The 19,911-nt window shown below is 41.3% G+C and overlaps 2 protein-coding genes across 3 annotated transcripts; both read left to right on the top strand.

The window, feature by feature from the left end:
* The first annotated feature begins 723 nt into the window (after positions 1–723).
* Positions 724–2,761, top strand: LOC117745639 (DOMON domain-containing protein FRRS1L). Its single transcript, XM_034554091.1, has 5 exons — positions 724–928; positions 1,225–1,309; positions 1,570–1,708; positions 2,250–2,496; positions 2,589–2,761. The coding sequence occupies exons 1-5, from the start codon at positions 724–726 to the stop codon at positions 2,759–2,761; spliced, it is 849 nt and encodes a 282-aa protein (XP_034409982.1).
* A 2,771-nt stretch (positions 2,762–5,532) lies between these two features.
* tmem245 (transmembrane protein 245) lies at positions 5,533–19,009 on the top strand. 2 transcript variants are annotated; one of them, XM_034553932.1, is made up of 17 exons: positions 5,533–5,553; positions 5,940–6,676; positions 8,487–8,604; positions 9,168–9,263; positions 9,915–10,022; positions 10,893–11,096; positions 11,176–11,345; positions 14,124–14,228; positions 14,312–14,394; positions 14,503–14,593; positions 14,711–14,809; positions 14,913–15,044; positions 15,309–15,431; positions 16,054–16,199; positions 16,290–16,390; positions 16,485–16,659; positions 17,552–19,001. In XM_034553932.1, exons 2-17 carry the CDS (start codon positions 6,077–6,079, stop codon positions 17,790–17,792), a joined length of 2,592 nt encoding a protein of 863 aa, XP_034409823.1. In that variant the 5' UTR covers positions 5,533–5,553; positions 5,940–6,076; the 3' UTR covers positions 17,793–19,001. The 2 variants fall into 2 exon arrangements, with proteins under 2 accessions (XP_034409823.1, XP_034409822.1); XM_034553931.1 differs by lacking the exon at positions 5,533–5,553 and having other exon boundaries at positions 17,552–17,746; positions 17,838–19,009.
* The last annotated feature ends 902 nt before the right edge of the window (positions 19,010–19,911 follow it).

Here is a 19,911-nt window from a genome sequence, read left to right as displayed (position 1 = left end):
AATATACAGAAAATGCACAAACAACTGACTTCATAGATAAAGAAGTTATTAAGTATCTTAAGAGTCGACACATAGCGGGACTAACTTCCCAGCTATGCCAATTATTTTATTTCCAACCAATTTGTCTTTTTGTTGTTTTTCCTTTGACCCCATTGCTGCTCGTTGCTCCTCTGTGGCCCGGCTTTTTATGCAGTACATGGGATGTGATCCATATACTCCACATCTCTGAAAGATTGTGTGTGAAATACCCTCCCTATCACTCCCTAATCCCCGGTTGATTGATCCCGATAATAGCACGTATCGCCTCCTCATTGGATGTTACTTTGATTGACTGAGGAGGGAGAAGAGAGGGAGGCCGGGCGAAACCATTCATGCAGCCAATACTCCGACTGAAAAATAATGCGAAGATTAATGAGCACTACTAGCCATCTAGATTTGGATTTCAAAGAGGATTACGGACGTGTAGCTGAATTAGCTGGTTCGATTACCAGAACGGGTAATTTAGGATTGGATTAGTTTCGTAATCTCACGGTCATCGACGCTGAATCCCCCCACCGACCTGCGAATACACAGCCAAACAGGCAATTGGGATGCGGGGATGCTTTTGGTGACGCTGCGATGGGGACCTGCGAAGATACCGAAATTCAAACAATAATGAGGATCCGATTTGATTTTAAGTTGGTTTAATCGTTTGTATCGCTTCTTTGTTGACGCCATTTGGCCATGAGTTATCTGCGGAGGTTCGTGAAGCTGTTGGTGCTGCTGATCCAGAGCGGATGGTTGGGGGTTGCGCCGAGCCCCACCGATGAGGGAGCACTCCGGGCCGGCCACGGGGAGCACGGAGAGCCGGGACACCAGGAGCCTCACAAGGACTCCTACAGCACCTTCGCGTCCGAGTTCCTGGAGTCCAGATATCTGTCCGATGACGGTAAGGATCTAATGCACTGTACGATTTACATACAAGTGTAACACAACATTGAACAGAAACTGATCATGTGCTGTTCATTTGCATCCAACCTGCACTGTGCAAGGCCTTTCAGCACCCAGGCCAGCTCCCTGGTGGTAGCTGCCACCCCACCCCTTCCTCTTTCTCGCGCGCATGCACACATACACGCGCACACACACGCAGATGGCCTCCCATAGTTGGCCCTTTGACTGTCTTGAAAACAAACATCAGTTGTTTTTGTGTGGAACCAACAGAGTGCTGATTTTGCATTTTTGCAGGTTATCCATTCCCCACCGCCCCACCAGTGGATCCCTTTGCCAAGATCAAAGTCATCGACTGTGGAGTAACCAAAGGCTGCATAAGGTTAGAGAAGGATACGTCATTTGGCAGCTCTCCCTTTCTGAACAGAGCTCTGCAGCTGTATTCCCAAAGGCTGCTTTATTCTAGATGCTGTGGCTTGACTTCCTAAAGCTGGAGCTAAACATGGACGTCTAGTATTTATTCTCTGAAATAACTCCTTACGTTATCAAAATATTCTCAATATTGTGAATCGCACCTTCGAAACTGAAATCTATTCGTCAGTAGTGCCTTCAAAGTGAACGTATGTATTTGTCCATGTACAGATATGGGAAGCCAGGGTGTGATGCAGAAACATGTGACTACTTTCTGAGTTATCGCCGCATCGGGACAGATGTGGAGTATGAGATGAGTTCAGACACAGACGGCTGGGTGGCCGTAGGTTTCTCCTCAGACAAGAAAATGGTGAGCAGCTGCACAACAACAACAACTGTCTGTTGAGACTGTTTGGGGCATGACACACAAAGTATTTGTGTTAATTTATAGCATCAGATGCATCTTTTTAAGAGTTGACAAGTCACGCTGAAGCCAAATGATTAACTAAACAAGAATTTACCTTGAAGGCTCTTAAACCGAATGATATTGGCCATTGTTTACATTATTATTTTATTTAAATTGTTTGGTATGAAGGTAAAAACCTTTATACACTGTATTGTAATACTTTTAATGAAATTATTTTAAGGCAGCCAAGATAAATATGAGTGCTTTCAAAATATTTAAAGGCAGGTTACACAAAATTATGTTTACTTTCTTCCCATGAGACTTCAGTCTCATTGTATGACCGTTTTTTGGCATAAAGCTCTGGGGCTTACTGCGCAAGCATGAGCAATAATAGTATCAGTCCCAATAACTTTATTTATATTTCTCATCAGAATTCAACCTTTTGTCCACAGATGAATATATAGCATTTTGGAATACAAATTGTCCTTCCTTCCTATGTCCTCAGGGAGGAGACGATGTCATGGGCTGTGTCCATGACGATAACGGACGTGTACGGATTCATCACTTCTACAATGTCGGCCAATGGGCCAAGGAAATAAAAAGGAACCCTGCGAGAGACGAAGAGGGCGTATTTGACAACAACCGGGTGACCTGCCGTTTTAAACGACCTTTATATGTCCCCAGAGAGGAAACACTTGTGGACTTACACCTGTCATGGTATTACCTGTTTGCATGGGGACCGGCCATACAAGGTGATTGATCAAGCTTCAGCATCAAGTCACCTGCTTTTGTGCTTTTCTTTAATCTTTCATCTCATTTGACATCGTCTTGCCTTTTCCAACAGGTTCCATCACGAGACATGACATTGACAATCCGCCCGTCAGTGACCACATGATCAGCATCTATAAGTACGAGGACATCTTCATGCCTTCCACGGCCTACCAGACCTTCAACTCTCCCCTCTGCTTATTGCTCATAGTAGCACTCACCTTCTACTTACTCATGGGAACGCCATAATGAAGCACAGCAGACCACATAGTGGAAAGAAGAGGGAAGAGAAGAGTATGCAGCAATAAATTAGTTGTCTAATGCCACGTTCAAGGGTGCATTTTGTGCAAAGAGACATTATTAGATATATTAAACACAATTAGATTATATTACTTATGTTATATCATTACTCTGAACTCATAAAGAAGATCTTGACACATTATTAAACTTATATTGTAGAGGTGTCATACCGGTGCCAGTACAAAACAAGAGGTCTGATGAGAGAGCAGTGTTATATTAAAAATAGGTCAGTTATTTTTACAATGAAGGATAGCTTCCATGTATTTAAATAATATGAGAACTACACATGATAATGAATACATCTCACAAGTCTTCGAAATACTGCATGCAATGGGAAATTTGGAAATGATTTTGAATTCCGCTGTCCACCGATGACGAGAAGACAGTGTCACATGTTGAACTTGGCTAAAACACAAAGGTTTTCTGCAGACAAAAGAAAAGAAGCAGCTCACAGCCGTTTGCACAAACTCTTCCTGTCCCTTTACCCTCTTTATATGGATGTCATGCTTTGCAAAAAAAACAAAACATGGTTTGTTTGTTGTTTGTACAGGGCCTATCACAACATATAATTTCCAAGGTTTTAGGTACTGCCTACAGTATGTGTTTACCATGTACAATATTTTCATAAACTTTTTCTTATGTTTGGCTCAACTTTTTCATAATTTCCTTTCAAGATCCTCCCTACCCCCCCACCCCCACCCCTTTCTCAACCAGAGAGTTTGTTGTATTTGCGTGTTAGATTAGTACTTTGGCACTGTGACTGTTTTAAAGACAGAGAGGCTGCTAATAAGTTACTCTTGCTAGCAATAACACAAAACGGAAGCAAACTGTGGATTGAATAGTTTCTTGGACAGACAGCTCTGTCAGTCAAACAGTAAAAGGCCATAGGAGATTATTTTAATAGAACTAGAAAATGATAATAATAATCATATTTAGGACCATAGACCATTTGTAATTGGAAAACGCAACGGCTTTAGCAACATGGAACATTAGATTTTAGTAAAAAAATCCGATGTAGAAAACGACGAGCTACCGACTAGTTAATACCCCAACTTAAGAAATTAAAACATTTTTGGGCTTGCCTTAAACAGAAACCTTTTTTTCGAGTAATTGAAAGAAAATACCATAAGTATATTAGTATTTTAATACAATCAAGATTTTATAAAATATTCAACAATTAATTTTGTTTTAAGGGGCCTGCTTCCTTGGCGTATTCATCAAAACCAAGTTGAAAAAAAGAAAGTGTAATAATCAAAATAAATCTGTAACCATAAGCCAACTGTAAAGTTATTATTGTAACCATTACAGGTAAAACACTTATATAATGCCCCATGCAGGACACTGTTACTCAGTATTTGAATAATACTGAATATATTATTACTAACTAACAAAACAACCAAATCATATTTGGACAAATTAGAAATAATATGAAATGAAAACCGAAAATATAAATTTCTCTTTCCCATGGTGCCCTTGGGCATTTCGTTGCTCTTACATCCCATGTAATAGGGTAGTATTGGGCTAGTATTAGGAGTGGTGGGAGTGTTGGTGTTGGTTGGAGAAGTAGTTATTGGCGGATTGTGCATAAACTGATCTGTGACTGGACTAATGATGGCAGGCAATAGTGATGGAGAGGGAACGAGTGAGGATATGGATTTCAATAACTGGATTGAAGTACAGAAAAATAAACCAGTCTGGAATCGTAGTAGTGTCTCTAGTAGTTTGGAAGGGAGAGAGTAAGGTAGGGTGATGTGGAGGAGTATTGTTGAAAATTAGGGGTTCAAAGTACTTTGGAGATTTAAGGAATGAAATTATAAAAGGAAAATGATGACGAAGGTGATGGCGGTTTGTTAATCAAGTGTAAAGATGAGGAGCAGAGAGAGAAAGCAATGAAGCTGGACAAAGTGTGCAACATGGTGGTTGAGAAAGCTAAGCAGACAAGTGATGGGCCCTTTGTGAGAGGCGTTGTATGCGGTGGTATCCCAGTGGTTGAAGAGGTGGAGAATTTGAGGTCAAGCACGAGAGGTGGCAAAGGTATCGGGATTAAATGTCTGCAAGCAAGAAGAGGGGGAGAGAAGGTTGATAGTTTATCAGTGTTGCTGGATTTCCAAGAGAGAGTGTTGCCTGGTATATAAGTTACCACCGCCTTTGAGGTGTTATAAATGCCAATAATATAGACATTATATTCCTTGGTCATAGGAGCTTGGATTAGTTATCATGTTAATTCTGCAGTGGAAGGCAAGGAGTCTGCTGTCAAATGGCCAACAATTTAAAGGATTCCTTGATGGGTTAGAAGATAAACTGGATGGGTTGAAGATGACGTAAACCGAATTTAGATTGTGTTATTCAGGGGTGTGCGTGCATAAGAAGGAATAGAGAACGGGGTAATGATGTGCTTTGTTAAGCAATGTATTTCTTAAAGAGAAAAAGGAAGTATGTAGTTGCTGAAGTGTGGTTAGGGGATGAAAGTTTGGCTGTCGTGAATTTCTATAATCTATGTCAATGATTGGAATTAGAAGCATTGGAGGCCATAAAGGCATTAGACAGAATTAGGATAATTTGGTGTGGTAATTGTAATGCCCATAGTACTCTCTGGGGAGGGGAAAGGGAAACCACTAAAACCTCCCACCAATCCATCTGACCAATAGCATTGACTTCCCACATGTGTAACATTATGGAGTGTATGATCACAGAAAGCACCTATTATTAGGGAAACAAGGAATCTTAGGTCAAAACATCAGGTGAGGTGAGGAAGGCACAAGCGAATAAGGAGATAGTGGTAGATGTAATTTTATGTGGACAAAACGTATGATTTACTGTGGAAAGAGGGACTATTAATCAGAATTAAAAGATTAGGAATATTGGGTAAAATGTTCAAGTGGGTGAAGGATTTTTTAGTTTGGGCGCAGAAGTGTGATTTTTGTAAAGAAGAAACTGTGGACCGTGTTTTATTGTTCTGTCAAGATGTTTTGGAAAAAATGTGTAATATATTTTTTAAAAAAAGGTCTAGTGACAGATATTATAAACTTATTCTACAGTATTTAGGGTCAACAAGACTAATGAAAATAATTGTATTATTATTTATTTATTTTAGTATAATTGTTTTTCGATTCGTTTGCTTTTTTAGTTGTTTTATTGTCAGAATAGAGAGAATGAACACATCCTTCGCTCACACTGGGCGGCGGTAATGCTCTCGAAAGCCGCTCGCCAACCGCCATTAAAGGCAAAAGAAGAAGAAGCGCTCCCTCGGCGGAATCAGGGAATATGGCAGACGAGGAGGACTCGGCCCCGGAGCCAGCCGCGGCTTCTCCCCAGGAGAGCCCTCTCATCGGGCGGCCTCACTCGGTCTTTTTCTCCGAGAGCGTCCAGCCGGCCGTCGGGATGGTGAGCCAGCTGTTGACCCAGCCGTCCTCCCTGAAGTTTGATAAAAACATAAAACAGGCCTTCTACAACACGGGGGCGATGATCTTTGTGGCTATCTGCTGCGGAGCTTCGGTCCTGGTCTACTTCATCCTGGAGGCCTTCCTCCGCCCGCTGCTCTGGGCGGTGCTCTGCGGGACCTTCCTGCACCCCTTCAAGCACTCTCTGGCTCGGCTCGGCCGCTCGTGGCTCAGTGGACTGCAGGAAACCGGGACGCCCATCCTGGTGGGGACCCTGCTGATCCCGGTGTGGTGTGTGAACCACGGGGTGGAGGCGATGGGCAGGTTGGTGCTCCAGAGGCTCACGGTGTTGCTGGTGATCGGGGCCGGGGCGCCGCTGGTCTACTTCCTCTACCTTTTCTGGAGTGTCGACGGCATGCAGGTGATCCTCGGGCACGTCTGTGGGGTCATCGGGGCCGCGCTGGACTGCTTCCACACCGTGTGGGTGAGTGAGTGAGTGGCAACATCCCCGGATGACAACAAGACCCTCTGTTGTCACCCCGCGTGGGTGGGCGAGGTCAAGCTGCAGCATACAGCTCGAGGTGGAGCTGGGCCACACGGTTGAACTCTATATCACACTATTACAAATAATATGTTTGACCAATATTGTTTATATTATTGTCTGGAACATTTATGCAGATTCATACATAAGATTCTGAGATTCAACTGATGTTATCTCGTGTTTTCTGTCAAATTCAGACAAAGAAAACTAATATAACTAATTGATTAGTCCGTAGTGAAAATAAATAAATAAACAAGCTTGATCAATGTGTAAGTCCTCTGGTTCCAGTTTGAATATCTGCTGGTTCTCTAGGCCAGCGGTTCTCAAATGGGGGTACGTGAGATTTATAAAAATTCCATTAAGAAATCCTTTAAAAATAGTTATTTAATAAATATTCAATACAATATAAGTGTAAGTTCATAAGTGGAATTGTATATATTCTAAATGAAATATTAAATCAGACACTGATGGCACAGCACTGTGTATTACATATTTACATATTACATAGCTTCGCACTGGTCAGGAGGTAAAATAATATTTCACAAGGGGTACATCGCTGAAAAACTTTGATACTAAATTATTTCGCAATTGTGATTAGCATTTTCACTATTATCAGACAAATGATTATCTGAGAAATAACGTATAGAGTAAACAATAATAGTAATTGTTATTTGCAGCCCTACTTAAACTAGTTTTCCTAGTTTAATTAAAATGTGCTCAGGATCATTTAAGGTTTACAAGTTACATTGTTTAAGGGTGACACAATGTGATGTCGTCCCAACATAATTTAATGGTTATCAATAGTCGATAACTAATAACACTAAATTGAAAGCATTGCAGAATGCTGCGAATAGTTTGAATTGCATTTCCTTGAATGTGTCTCATAATAGGTTATTCCACTTACCTATTTTTATTTGGAACATATGCCTAAACTTGTATCCCCGCTAATCAAATTTCCTGCAGTCTCAGTGTCTGATCGATCAATACCTTGTTAATCGTAAACAGCTGCAGGGGTCTGAGTCCAGCTACACTTTGACTAGATACAAATTGCATTAAATGTTCCTCCTCAGACAGCATGTCCTTTCTCTAAATGCTGCTGAGGTAGACTGACACAGGGCCCTTGTACAAAAATCGGATGCAGGACACTATATTAAATTACATTGAAAGACGTCTTTGTGTGTCGTACCAGCTATGACCTTTGTGACCAGCTGATTACAGACAGGGGCATCACACTTCATGCTTTTCACAGCAAACCGCAGCAGATTGGCTGTTGGCTAACAGAAGTTTGGGAAGTCCAAAAAGTACATTTTGATCACTTTAAGGCTTAAAGTGATCAAAATGTACTTTTTGGACTTCCCAGACTGAGAGCTATCAACATTTAAAAAAACAAACATTCAAAAGGCCTTAAAGTTTAAGGCCTTTTGAATGTTTTTTTTAAAATGTGCAACAGTTTCAGAAAAAAACCTTCGATAACTCACAGTCTTAGTTTAAAATAAAATAATTCTCTGTCATTAATGCCGACGCCTTCATTTAGGTAAAATGATAACTTTAAACGATTGACACAAACACCACCTCTGAATTGATGTATTGCTGAGTCTTCTTTCAGAGTATCGATTATAAACACTGACCAAATTGGAACAATACTGTTCGTGGAAGAACGATGGCGCAAAAGTTACGTTTACCTTTGGTCAGATGGTACCCCCGTAACATCCCCTCTATTTTTTTTTATATTTTGCCTCTTGCTTCCTCTCAGGTGTGCACTGTGGTGTTTGGCTACTTGTTGGTGGTTTGTTTCAAGTGGAGGCCCCACACTGAGCACTACCTGAGGGCTCTGGCTCTTCCTATCTGGGCCATTTGGCTCTTCTACATTGGTGAGTGTGGGAGGGGGGGGAGGGGGCGGGCAGCCTGAAGAGTCTGCCGAGACATGTTGGTTGTCATTCCATACTTCAAATGTTTCCTACGTGGCAGGTAGCAGTTAAAGGAAGCTTACGGGTGGAAAATGAGGCAAAACACTGTTTTTTAAAAAGTGAGAGAGTGAAGTCTACTAGACCGAGTACGTGCAGAGTTGTATAGTAAGATGATGAAGTCTCCAGTATTGTTAGCTCACTCAAGGTGTGTTGAAAAGAGATGTTGACCTTCAAGAGTGACATGTTAAATGTGACTGAGAGCTATTAAGAAGTTCTGCTCATGAGGAGAGCAAGGAGGTTTTTCACATGACTGTTCGCAAATCGGACAACATGTTCTATGTATGGCATGTGCCATTTTATAGGAATGATACCATACGGGTGGCCAAAATAATTGTATCTTTTTATATATTATTTACAATTTCATGGCTAAACATATGTTTCAGCTGACACTAGGGTTACTATTTTTTTTTCTCCACAATAGTGAGAAAACACACAGTTACAGCCTGATTTCTGCTTCTGGGTTTTAGTGTCTCTGACCGGCTCGTGGAGAGTGCCCATATTTGTGATTGTGGTGATTCTCATCATCGTGGGCTCCCAAGAGAAACCACCTGATCCTGCCAGAGGTGAAGATTTATGGACACACACACACACACACACATTTACACATACCACAGTAAAAAAATAAGAGTCGTGGTAAATGTTTTTTGTATGATCTATAAACAATAGAAATAATGTGTTAAATTGTGGGCTTTAGAGGCGCAGGTATAGTAGGTGGACTTTGTTAGCTTTGGACAGAGCTAGGCTAGCTGTTTCCCCCCGTTTATAGTCTTTATGCTAAGCTAACTGGCTGGAGCTTCATATTTACTGTGCAGACATGAGAGTGGTATCAATCTTCAATCTAACGCTCAGCAATAAACCAAAAGTTCCCAAAATGTCAAACGATTGCTTTTAAATGTCAAGTCTGCTTATTGGTGCACTGCCTAATGAAATAATCCTGTGGAGCAGCTGTTATCCTTTTTAACAGCGGACGAATACACCTCCTTTTATCATAATTTTTCTCTTCTGTTCCTCAAGCTCAACCAGCACTTAGATTAAGTTATACAGCATCTTAGCACCGTTTCACCTAAAACATAGGCAGCTTGAGGTTGGCAGTTTGTCCCTTAACCAGGACGGTTTGGGCCACTAGACGATGTAGGGAACACAAACGCACTAAGCACTGTGTTATGTTCTGCTCTGCTTCTTTGTGTTCACCTTTTCTGTCTCTTCTTCCCCAGGAGAGCTGTCGGGGCAGGTGTTGTCTTTCGCTGCTAACACTATTTACATGGCGATCTCCTGTAGCAACCTCCAGATGAAAACTGAGCCAAGAAAAGACTCTGCTACAGGTGAGAGAGCTCACGTTCAACTCTGTGTATTCGAGAGGCAGTTTGTTTTAGAGAGTACATAAGAGGTAATGTAAAAATTAACCTTGACAGGGTGCAGGAACCCCGTCGCTGTACATTATACCGCTTATTACACGGCTAATTACTGAAGAAATCAGTCATTTTTCATAAAACACCAATTTGAAAATTATCTTAATGATTTGAAAATAATTGTGAAATAAAAAAAGTCTAGTGAGAAGTAGTTTAAAAAGCTTCAAATTATGTAGTTTATGGCTCACTCACTGAATCTATGACAACCAACGCTGCACTACAAGTCTGTGTCTTCAGGGCGAACCTTTATCCACAAAATCAAAATAAATTAAACAAAGTGCACTTCAAAAAGATTCAAGTATACAACATTAACTTTTCTTCTGATTAACTTATTAGTAGGTAAATACTGAAAAACATTAAGCAGCACTCACTTCAACCTTAGTGTACCACTGACAGAGACCTTTTTTAACTCGGACAAAACATGTGTGTGAAGCTGTGTCGTTGCAGCCTGTCGTTGAACGCAGCATGAAGGAGTGAACAGACTGTTGCAAAAAGAATACCTTCAAAATAAATTTGCATGATTTTTTTTTTCTTAAATATTTCTTTTGCCCAGGCAAAGGTGATCATATATCTTTCAAGCCGTCGCAGGGCCACATACAATGACGTGTTCGGGCCCACGGGCCTTGTGTTTGACACCTGTGCATTAGAGGAACTGCAGCTCAAGACACTTCTGCTTTAGCTTCACCAGCAGTTTGCACTTGAACAACAAACAAATGTTCTTTGCTTCTTTTTTTTTCTTCCTCTCCATGCTTCCTCTGTGCCATCTCCATGACCTCCTCCAAGGTGGTGTGCAGTCTTTGGGCCCCCTTTCCTCCACGCCTGGGCTCTCTCGCAGCTTTCGTTCATTACCAACTGGCCTCTTCCAGAAAGAGAAAAGCCCCCAAAGAGCCAGTGATATCTACTTTATTCTACTGGTCTGGGCCATTGTACTGGTTCAGGTCTGGCTCAACCTTTGGATCCTACAACTGCTGCCTATCCCTGTGGCTGGTAACACACTCATGCATGCACACTCCCCTTCACATGCGTCTTGCTCTACTGTTTGCAGACTGTTGAATTTATCCTTTAGTGTGGGTGCTGAAGAAGCTGGTGGTCCGCTTTGGCCTGAAGGGCTTTGCTGAGCGCACTCTCATCTCATGGTGGGCGGTGCTGGAGAAGCTCGGCCGTGAGCGAGAGGAGGCCCTGCTGCCTGGACCAATCAAAGGCTTGGCTCAGTTCCTGCTGCGTATCGACACTAAGGTACTGTCTCCGATTGACCTCCAGGTGCCGCGGCTGCAGGCGCTATCCTATATTTCCTCTTTCTTAGATTTTACACATCCTCATCCCGGCACACACATCTTTTCTGTTTCACTTGTGCATCCTTTTAGATATTATTATGTGTTGATGTAGTATATTCCTCACTGTCCACATTTAAAGGCCATCAGTGGCTATCAAGCACTGTTTGGCTAATAGCATGTGAAGGTCAGGACTGCTACTGGTTTCCGGCAGTTCAGATACTAGAGGATAAAGTATTGAAATAGTTCAGCAATAATGAAAAGATTCTGTGTGTAGGGGTATTGAATTGTTCACTTCATTGACTGAAGTTTGTAACTAGGACCAAGTTCATATTGTTTTTTGTGTCTTTTCCTTATCATTTGTAATAATGGTGCTTTTTCTAATGCACATATCCCTCAGGATGTCAGTACACGAGTGCAGAAGGGCATCTTGTGTGTATGTAATCACCTTCTTAAAAAAACCAATAAACAACGGTTACATGCATTTTAGGGATCAAAACCAACTAAGTGTTAATTTATTTGCTTATTTTTCAGATACTAATATATTCTTAGTTTTAGTCAAAGCAGACAATCAACATTTTTGCATATACAATGTATTAAAGTAAATAAAATATGTTTCAGTACCCCTCTGTTTTATAGATAGTTACTTTATGAAGTATAGTTTATTAAGTATATCAGGTCATTGATCCGGCTCGCATAGCGCTGTTGCCCGATGCATCATGCAGCTCTGATAAACCGTACCGGACACTTCCTGTTCACCACCAAACAGCAGACAGACGAAGCCACAAGTGACACATTTTACATTCAAAGATGTCTTTTGGATGTAGTTATGGTGTGTGCTTTATAGTCCCACTGATTTGCATCCCACTGTGCAAGTCCACACTCAAACACTGTAGTCAAACCCTGCCTGCCACGGCCCACTTCCTGATCCCTCACTGCCTGTACCCAAAGAGGTCGTGTTCTTGTCGCATGGGTACATGTGATGACTGCTGCACAGGTCTTTCTAAAAAATAATCTTCCCAATGTCTCTTTGTCTCCTCCCCAAGCTCTGGCATTGGCTTAACAAGCAGGTAATGATTTAGAGGAGCAGAGTGCTGAGAGAAAGAGAGACTGACAGAAATGGTGTGCATGAGAGAAAGCAAGAGAAGAAGGATAAGGAGCCAAACTCATATACATGTGTGGATGTGTGCAAAGGCGTGAGCACAAGCTTGGACTGGCGCTTTACCCATCCACTGTCATCACCCCTTCATGCCGTCTATATGTGTGTCCGCTCCCCGCTTTCTTGGGTCATGCTTTTATTTGACAGGAAGCTACGGCCGGGGGGGTGGGACTCTTTGGTCCCTCGGCCTTGTTCGTACCTTCCCCGCCTTGAGTGTTGGGGCTGCATGGAGATGACTGAGTTAGACGGAGCAGAGCCGAGTGGGAGGAGAGGGCCGTGTTTCTGATTCTGAATATATGTTGGCTGATAAGCCTGAAGAAAAAAAGATCTATATTTCTTTTTTTTCTTTACATTTTTTTATAGAGATTAGGAAGAAACACTGTCCATGAAACCCGTGGAGAGATGCAATTACGCAGGAGACTTTATGGGCAGGAGTAGAGATGGACAAAACAATGGAAACACCTAACAGTTTGTCAATATGAAGCAGCACAAAATAAAAAAAAAACAATGTGGGCAAACTTCTACCTTTTCAAAAGAGCTTTACTTTTCTTTGTTGTTCTATTATGTGATGCCTGAACTGTATGTATTTAGTATCATTTTAGACGCTTCAGTGTTAAGGGACAAAGGATGTGTTGTGAAAAATTAATTTAAGGATTAAAGAAATGTATGTGACTAACAAGGCTTTTGTAAATAATTATGTTGGTTTTGGTGAAGTGTTGATGGCAAAATATATATGTTGCAGCAATGCATTTTTTTGTAGGTACGAGACCTGTTGACTTACAACATGGATGCTTTCCAGAAACCGCTAGGTGATGAGTACCTATGGGGATGACCTTTCTAACTTTGTATTGTCTTTGGGTTGCGCCTCAGAAAGTGTTTGTTATTGTACATTGGCTCTGGAAATCGAGTGACAATTTATGAAGCATAGAATGGTTTTGAAATGTAAATTATTGACCTTTTCATCGTCTTTAAGGTTCCTTTGTGCATTAGAAATGTGGTGTTTGTGTGGCCTCTAATATTGCATTAGTGGTCTTTTTAAAATGAAGAATAAGTCCTCGCTGATGGGGTGTTTCCATTTTTTTGTACTGGACTGAAGGACTGCGTCGCTGAAATGCAGTGGGACCTTTGCTGCCATATCATTTCACCATCAATAGAATGACACACCATAAGGAAGTAGCCTTACTGGAGAGAGGTGTCCACTAACTGTAACTTCAGCACATGGCTTGTGTGACATTAACACACACACACACACACACAAATGGAGACTGATGCAGTTTTGGAGCATTGAGAAACCTGAGTTAAGAATGTCACCACCTTTTCAACAGAGTTTTTCACTTGCATGTTTTCATGTTAAAGTGCAAGGATGTGTGCATGCAGGTACAGGTATCCTTTGCTCTTCTCAGGGCCCTAGGGTGCAGCTTTTAGATCCAAAATGGCTTCTTCTCATGGGAAGGACACAGGTTTCTCCATGTGTCTGATCACTGCATGTTTTCAACCTTTTCTGAATTCTGCTGACTTCCTTTTTTTTCTTCTCCCCCTCCTTTCTTCTACATCTTCCCGTCCGTGTCCTCTCTATGTTCGTAGATGGTCGTGTGGTTGGAGCGGTCTCTGGATAAAATCATCAGCATCTTCATCATCTTCCTCCTGGTCACGGGGACCCTGCTCATGGCTCTGCTGCTCACCGCTATGGTACTTTTTGGAATTGCTTCACTGCATTTCGACAACATTGCTTCGCTGCGCGGACAACGACAAAGTAACGTCTATCTTTCTAGGTTCACCACGAAAGCGTCCACATCATCGACGTAACCAGTAACCTCATCAACGAGACTGTGTCCAACCATCCGGAATGGGCCAAGTACGACAGTTCCCAGTTATTTTTTTTATTTGTATCTTTTCGCGTTTTGTGTTTGGAGTTTTGTCATTCATTATCTAATCATCTTCTTCTGACATCGTCTCCCTCTAGTTGGCTTCCAGAGGCTCGTGTGGTGCAGAAGGCTCTCAACTCAGCTGCTACTAATGTTCATCAACACGGTAGAGAATGGATAACACAAAAGGTAAGAAGAATAATAGCCTGAATGTTTCCCATTAAATTCTGAGACTCAAAATATGAAAGAAAAAACAACAATACTTTAGGAAGCTTTTATTCATTGAGTCTTTCTCTTTTTGTGCAGCTCCATAAGATGTTGGGGGACAAGGTGAACAACACCGCTGTGATTGAGAAACAGGTTTTGGAGCTCTGGGACAGATTGTACCACTCCTGGTTTGTGAAAGTCAGTCAAGTCAATTTAACTTCATAATATATGGGAAAGATCTATCCTTTTAAAAAAAATATATATATATATAATATAATATAATATTCCATGCATTTCCCAGAACATGACCCACCCTGGACGGCCCCGCGGTCAGAAGATGATGGTTCAGAGAGGAAACAGCTGGCTCGGAGAAATCCTCGACTGGAAGGACATCGCCTCCTTTCTGCAGGAGAATATTGAGACTCTGCTGTCTGTAAGTGTGACAGTTTCACACCGTTTTCTGTGTGAAGCATTTGCATATGTTTTGCATTTGTGACAATAAATTGAATAACGTTTGCCCTAAAGACTAGGAGCTGCTAAATCATCCAATAATATATTTCCAAGAATCCGTGAATGGATTTTGATTGGTCCTGATTGGTCTACTATCTGCAGTTCATAAATGGTTGACATATTTCTAACTCAAAGGGGTTTACAGTTCTCCTGTGGATGACACTGTTACTGTTGCCCTGTTTTGAAGATCCTGGAGTCTTTGTGGGTGGTAATGAGCAGAAACGTTGGCCTCCTCATCTCCACCACAACAACTCTCCTCACCGTCTTGTTCCACAGCGGAACGGCTCTGCTCAACTTTGTCCTGAGTCTGGTATGAAACTCTAAACCATCTCACTCAAAATGACACGGGTTGGGTTTGCTTTATTGACATTTATTTGTGAGGTTATTCATTTTCAATAAAACTTCCAATTGAGGGTAAACTGCTTGAACTCAGATTTCCAATTACATTTACTACATGTTTATTCTTTTGTAGCAAACAATAGTAACATAATAATAATAATAATAATATATGTACTAAAATACAACATATCAGACTTTATCAGGGATGAAACAATATCCCTGTCATTGTTGTCCCAGGTGTTTGTGCACCTCCCTATGTCTACCAACAATAAGTAACCTTGTTTGTTGTGGTTGGAGGGGGATATTATATTGTAGCCATCACATACATTTCTATGCATGTTTTCTATTTATTTATTTTAGAAATAATTGTATTCATCCCTTAATTCTCACATGGAGATCTAGTGTCATCTTAATGTAAGCGTTTGCAACCGATATTGAACCTTGATACATTTATGAAAGGCATGATTATTCTTAGCGGCACATGCTCTGGTGGTAAAGTAGACGGTCCACATGTGCGATAGAGCTCTGTTCCTTAAAGTGTGAAACCCAGGTTAAATAATCTGGCTCATATTTGTGCTTGTTTTTATACACAGGTGATTTTCCTGACCACTCTCTTCTACCTGTTGAGCTCCAGTGGTGAATACTACAAACCTGTTAAATGGGTGGTCAACTTGACCCCCCTCTCCCAGCCTGGACTCTCCTCAAATATCATAGGCCAGTCTGTAGAAGAGGCCATAAGGTAATCGCACACACAAAAACTATTTTGACAATCTTAACGTGGGTATCCAAAAGGAGATTTATTTTTGACCTTGTGTGTTTTGTTTTGAAGAGGAGTGTTTGACGCCTCTCTGAAAATGGCTGGCTTCTACGGCCTCTACACTTGGCTCACTCACACCATGTTTGGCATCAACATCGTCTTCATTCCTTCTGGTGAGCCGGCGTGTTCTCAGCAGATGATGTCGTCACTTTACCCGCACCTTGCCAAGCCATAGTCAGTGTTTTGTCTTCTCCCTTGTTCCCGAAGCTCTGGCTGCCATCCTGGGCGCGGTGCCGTTCCTGGGGACCTACTGGGCCGCGGTGCCGGCGGTGTGTGACCTGTGGTTGGTGCAGGGCGAAGGTGTCAAGGCCCTGCTGCTGCTGATCTGCCATCTGCTCCCAACCTACTTTGTAGATACGGCGATCTACTCTGACATCTCAGGGTATGTATGCGTTCCACTGTTTGAGTCATTTGACCAGCACATTACAACCAAACCCACCGCCTGGTTGGTACCCAAATGTGGCTTTTAAAGGAAACCATTGTGTTTGGAAAATGCTTGTCCATTTGCCTTGGTGTAGTTTTAGAAATGATCGTTTGTTTGCTATAGACCTTTTGAAAACACCAGATAGTGGTCATGACAGCTGTTATTGGCCCAGCCATGTGTCCACGTCAGTGAATAGTGTTTCCTGCCATACATGGTCAGGACTTCATTTAAGTTGAGGTCAGGTTATGATTAGGTGTTGCAAAGAAGACTGGTTATGATTAGGCTTAAGGTAACAAATGTATGGGAAAACAAACTACAGACAAATATTATGTGCAATTTCTTTTTTGAGAGGCTTGTTGATTTTCTCATTGCAGTCCATTAAATTCTAATCTCATATAATAATAGTATTTTTACATTGAACCGTAAAATCCCTTCTTCAATAAAAACGTTTTGTGTGCTTTTAGGTATTGAAAATTACACATCATGAGATGTGTGTGTGTGTGTATATATATATGTATGTGTATGTATGTGTATGTATATATATATATATATATATATATATATATATATATATACACACACACACACACACACACACACACACACACACACACACACACACATACAATATATATATCTGAACGCATTCAAAGAGCCGATCAAATCTGAAGACAAATGCAACCAAACTGTACGATTATTGCTTGTCACACTCAGGACAGTCAACGACTCCACCCCCATTGTCCTGAAAAATAAATAAATGACAAATGCGTAAAAACTAAATACCTTTTAATCAAGTGTATTTTCTAGGTATTTCTTTGTGTTGATCTGTTTTCTTGTGTCCGTGTCTCAGGGGTGGACACCCGTATCTGACGGGTCTGGCAGTGGCAGGTGGAGCATACTATCTCGGTCTGGAGGGCGCCATCATCGGGCCCATTCTCCTGTGCATCCTGGTGGTGGCCGCCAACATCTACAGTGCCATGCTGATGAGCCCCAGCTCCGCAGCACCGACACCGGTGCATTCCAGCTGGCCGCTCAACCAAATCAGGTCGGGAGACAAATCTGAACGCATTCAAAGAGCCGATCAAATCTGAAGACAAATGCAACCAAACTGTACCATTATTGCTTGTCACACTCAGGACAGTCAACGACTCCACCCCCACTGCCCTGAAAAAGAGTGACGAGTGAGAGCCAGAGGGTGTTTTTCCTTGTGGAATGTCACCTGGCTTCTTATTGGCGGGTTTCCTCATGGGGGGGAAGCGCTCCCATCCCCGAAGCCCCATCCTGCGCCACCCGGCTCTACAGAGGTCTGCCCCGACCGAGAAGAGATGGCGGCGTAACAGCTGGTGCCCCGTGATGCTCAACACCTCCCAGAGCTGTTTCTCTGAGCAACATGGCGCCAGCCGCTTTCATTCAAGACCCTCAAATAACAAGATGTAGGCGTTCCTCCTGATCTCCAACGTGGACCAATGACGTTACATTGGGCATTACTAAGCACCTTATCCCTGACAACTGCAGTGCCTGAATTGATTTTATAATGTTTAGAGATGCCTAAAATGAGTATGCGGTTTGTGGTGAATTGTAAGATAATATAATCTATATATTTATCTACAGTGCCCCTGATTTCCACCCTCCACACCGGGCTGTGCTAGAACTACAGTATGTGGTTGTGCAGTCTTTGTTGTCCCTACCTCTCTCCTTCATGGAGGCCCAAGTAGAGTTTACCAAGAAGTCCTCACGCCCGGCTCAAGAGAAGCAGCTTGTTGTTGACTGTTTTTTTTAAGTTTAACTTAATGCGTCATTCACGTTTTAGTGATCGGAAAAGGACCACATTCATTGTTACACGCTTAGCTGACCCGTCAGTATTAAAGCACGTTTACACTCAGAATAACTTGATATTTACATGTTTTACTGAGTATTCCTGTGAGCACTTTTGAGTTTGGTGTCGTCAGTTTTGACCTCGCACACCTCGACTCGGTTACGTTAAACGTCTGCGTATTTTCTACTCATTCTCTCCCGTACTCTATACTTACGTAGAGTACTTTTCTAAACAGAGTATGAAGTTAACAGCTTTTGAATTGTTAATTAACGAGCTGTACAGATGAATTGTGTGTGTGTATAAAATGCAACACATTAATCCCACATGGCTACTGTTTGCTCAATGAGGGGCTTGGGTATGTTCTGGGTTTAGTTTAGCAACAGTTTTCATGTTTATCTGAATTACTGTAAGTTTTACATGTTACCGTTGCTATTTGTTTTAAATAATAATTAACGGATATTCACTGACACAATAAACACAATTTAAACTGTCCAAGCTTTTTTGGCATTCTTATTGCTCATTTGAACTACTTTATATATTGATGGGTAGTTTAGTATACAGAGCATATGCATTGATAATGGAGAAATACATTTCAGATACTTTTTACATCCCTTTCTATACTCACTGCCACTTTGAGTTGGATCCGAGCTTTTTATATCAGCGAAACACCTAAACTTATACTTACTATACATTGATGGTAAGATAGCACAACAGTTTTAGTTTGTGAGGACCGCTGTCAGTGCAATATAATCCAGATAGACAGGGTGGGTCCAAGTAAATGAATTGACTGAATAACCAAATGCAAGGTTTATGAAATGTAAAGAAAGGAAAGAGGACAAAATTAAATTATAGTATGTCATAGAACAGGATGAGGAAAAGTCATAGTACAGTATGGCATTAAAAAGGACACATTAATAAATGTCAATTATAAAAGTCATTCTAAAAAGCATCTTAAATAATTTTAAAAAGTCAATAAATATTAATTAAAAAGACTGTTAAAATGTCATCTAAAAAAAAGCATATATTGAAAAAGTTATGTTTTAGCATGATAAAGTTCATTGTAAAGAATGTCAAAAGAAAAAAAGGGGCATAGAACAGTTTGTTATAAAAAGTCATGAAAGATTCATTATATAGTACTTCATAAAAAAAAGTCAAAGTCACAGTAAATGTGTAAAAGGTGTAATGTATGACAAGTCACGAGAGTCATTGTACAGTATTGCATAACAAGTTCACAGTATAGAACGTTAACGAACCTAAGTGCTGCTTAAATGCGAGAGATTTTCATCACAGTGCAAAATATTGTTTTGCGTTCTGGTTCCAGTTGATAAACGTTGTCTGATCAAAGGAAAAGGAAAGCTCATTTGTGAAATGTCCTTTTAACCCCTTCAGATGCG

This window comes from Cyclopterus lumpus, chromosome 16, assembly GCF_009769545.1.
Source record: "Cyclopterus lumpus isolate fCycLum1 chromosome 16, fCycLum1.pri, whole genome shotgun sequence".
NCBI classification, from domain to species: Eukaryota; Metazoa; Chordata; class Actinopteri; order Perciformes; family Cyclopteridae; genus Cyclopterus; species Cyclopterus lumpus.
Note: the sequence above shows the minus strand (reverse complement) of the source record. Positions and strands in the feature narration are given on the sequence as shown.

Excerpts from the sequence above, each read along its gene's own strand:
- LOC117745639 (XM_034554091.1), top strand. The coding sequence starts at position 724 with ATGAGTTATCTGCGGAGGTTCGTGAAGCTGTTGGTGCTGCTGATCCAG. Across the intron at positions 1,709-2,249 it reads TCTCCTCAGACAAGAAAATG|GGAGGAGACGATGTCATGGG; the intron begins GTGAGCAGCTGC and ends CTATGTCCTCAG. Across the intron at positions 2,497-2,588 it reads ATGGGGACCGGCCATACAAG|GTTCCATCACGAGACATGAC; the intron begins GTGATTGATCAA and ends CTTTTCCAACAG.
- tmem245 (XM_034553931.1), top strand. The coding sequence starts at position 6,077 with ATGGCAGACGAGGAGGACTCGGCCCCGGAGCCAGCCGCGGCTTCTCCC. Across the intron at positions 6,677-8,486 it reads ACTGCTTCCACACCGTGTGG|GTGTGCACTGTGGTGTTTGG; the intron begins GTGAGTGAGTGA and ends GCTTCCTCTCAG. Across the intron at positions 17,747-17,837 it reads TGGCCGCTCAACCAAATCAG|GACAGTCAACGACTCCACCC; the intron begins GTCGGGAGACAA and ends TGTCACACTCAG.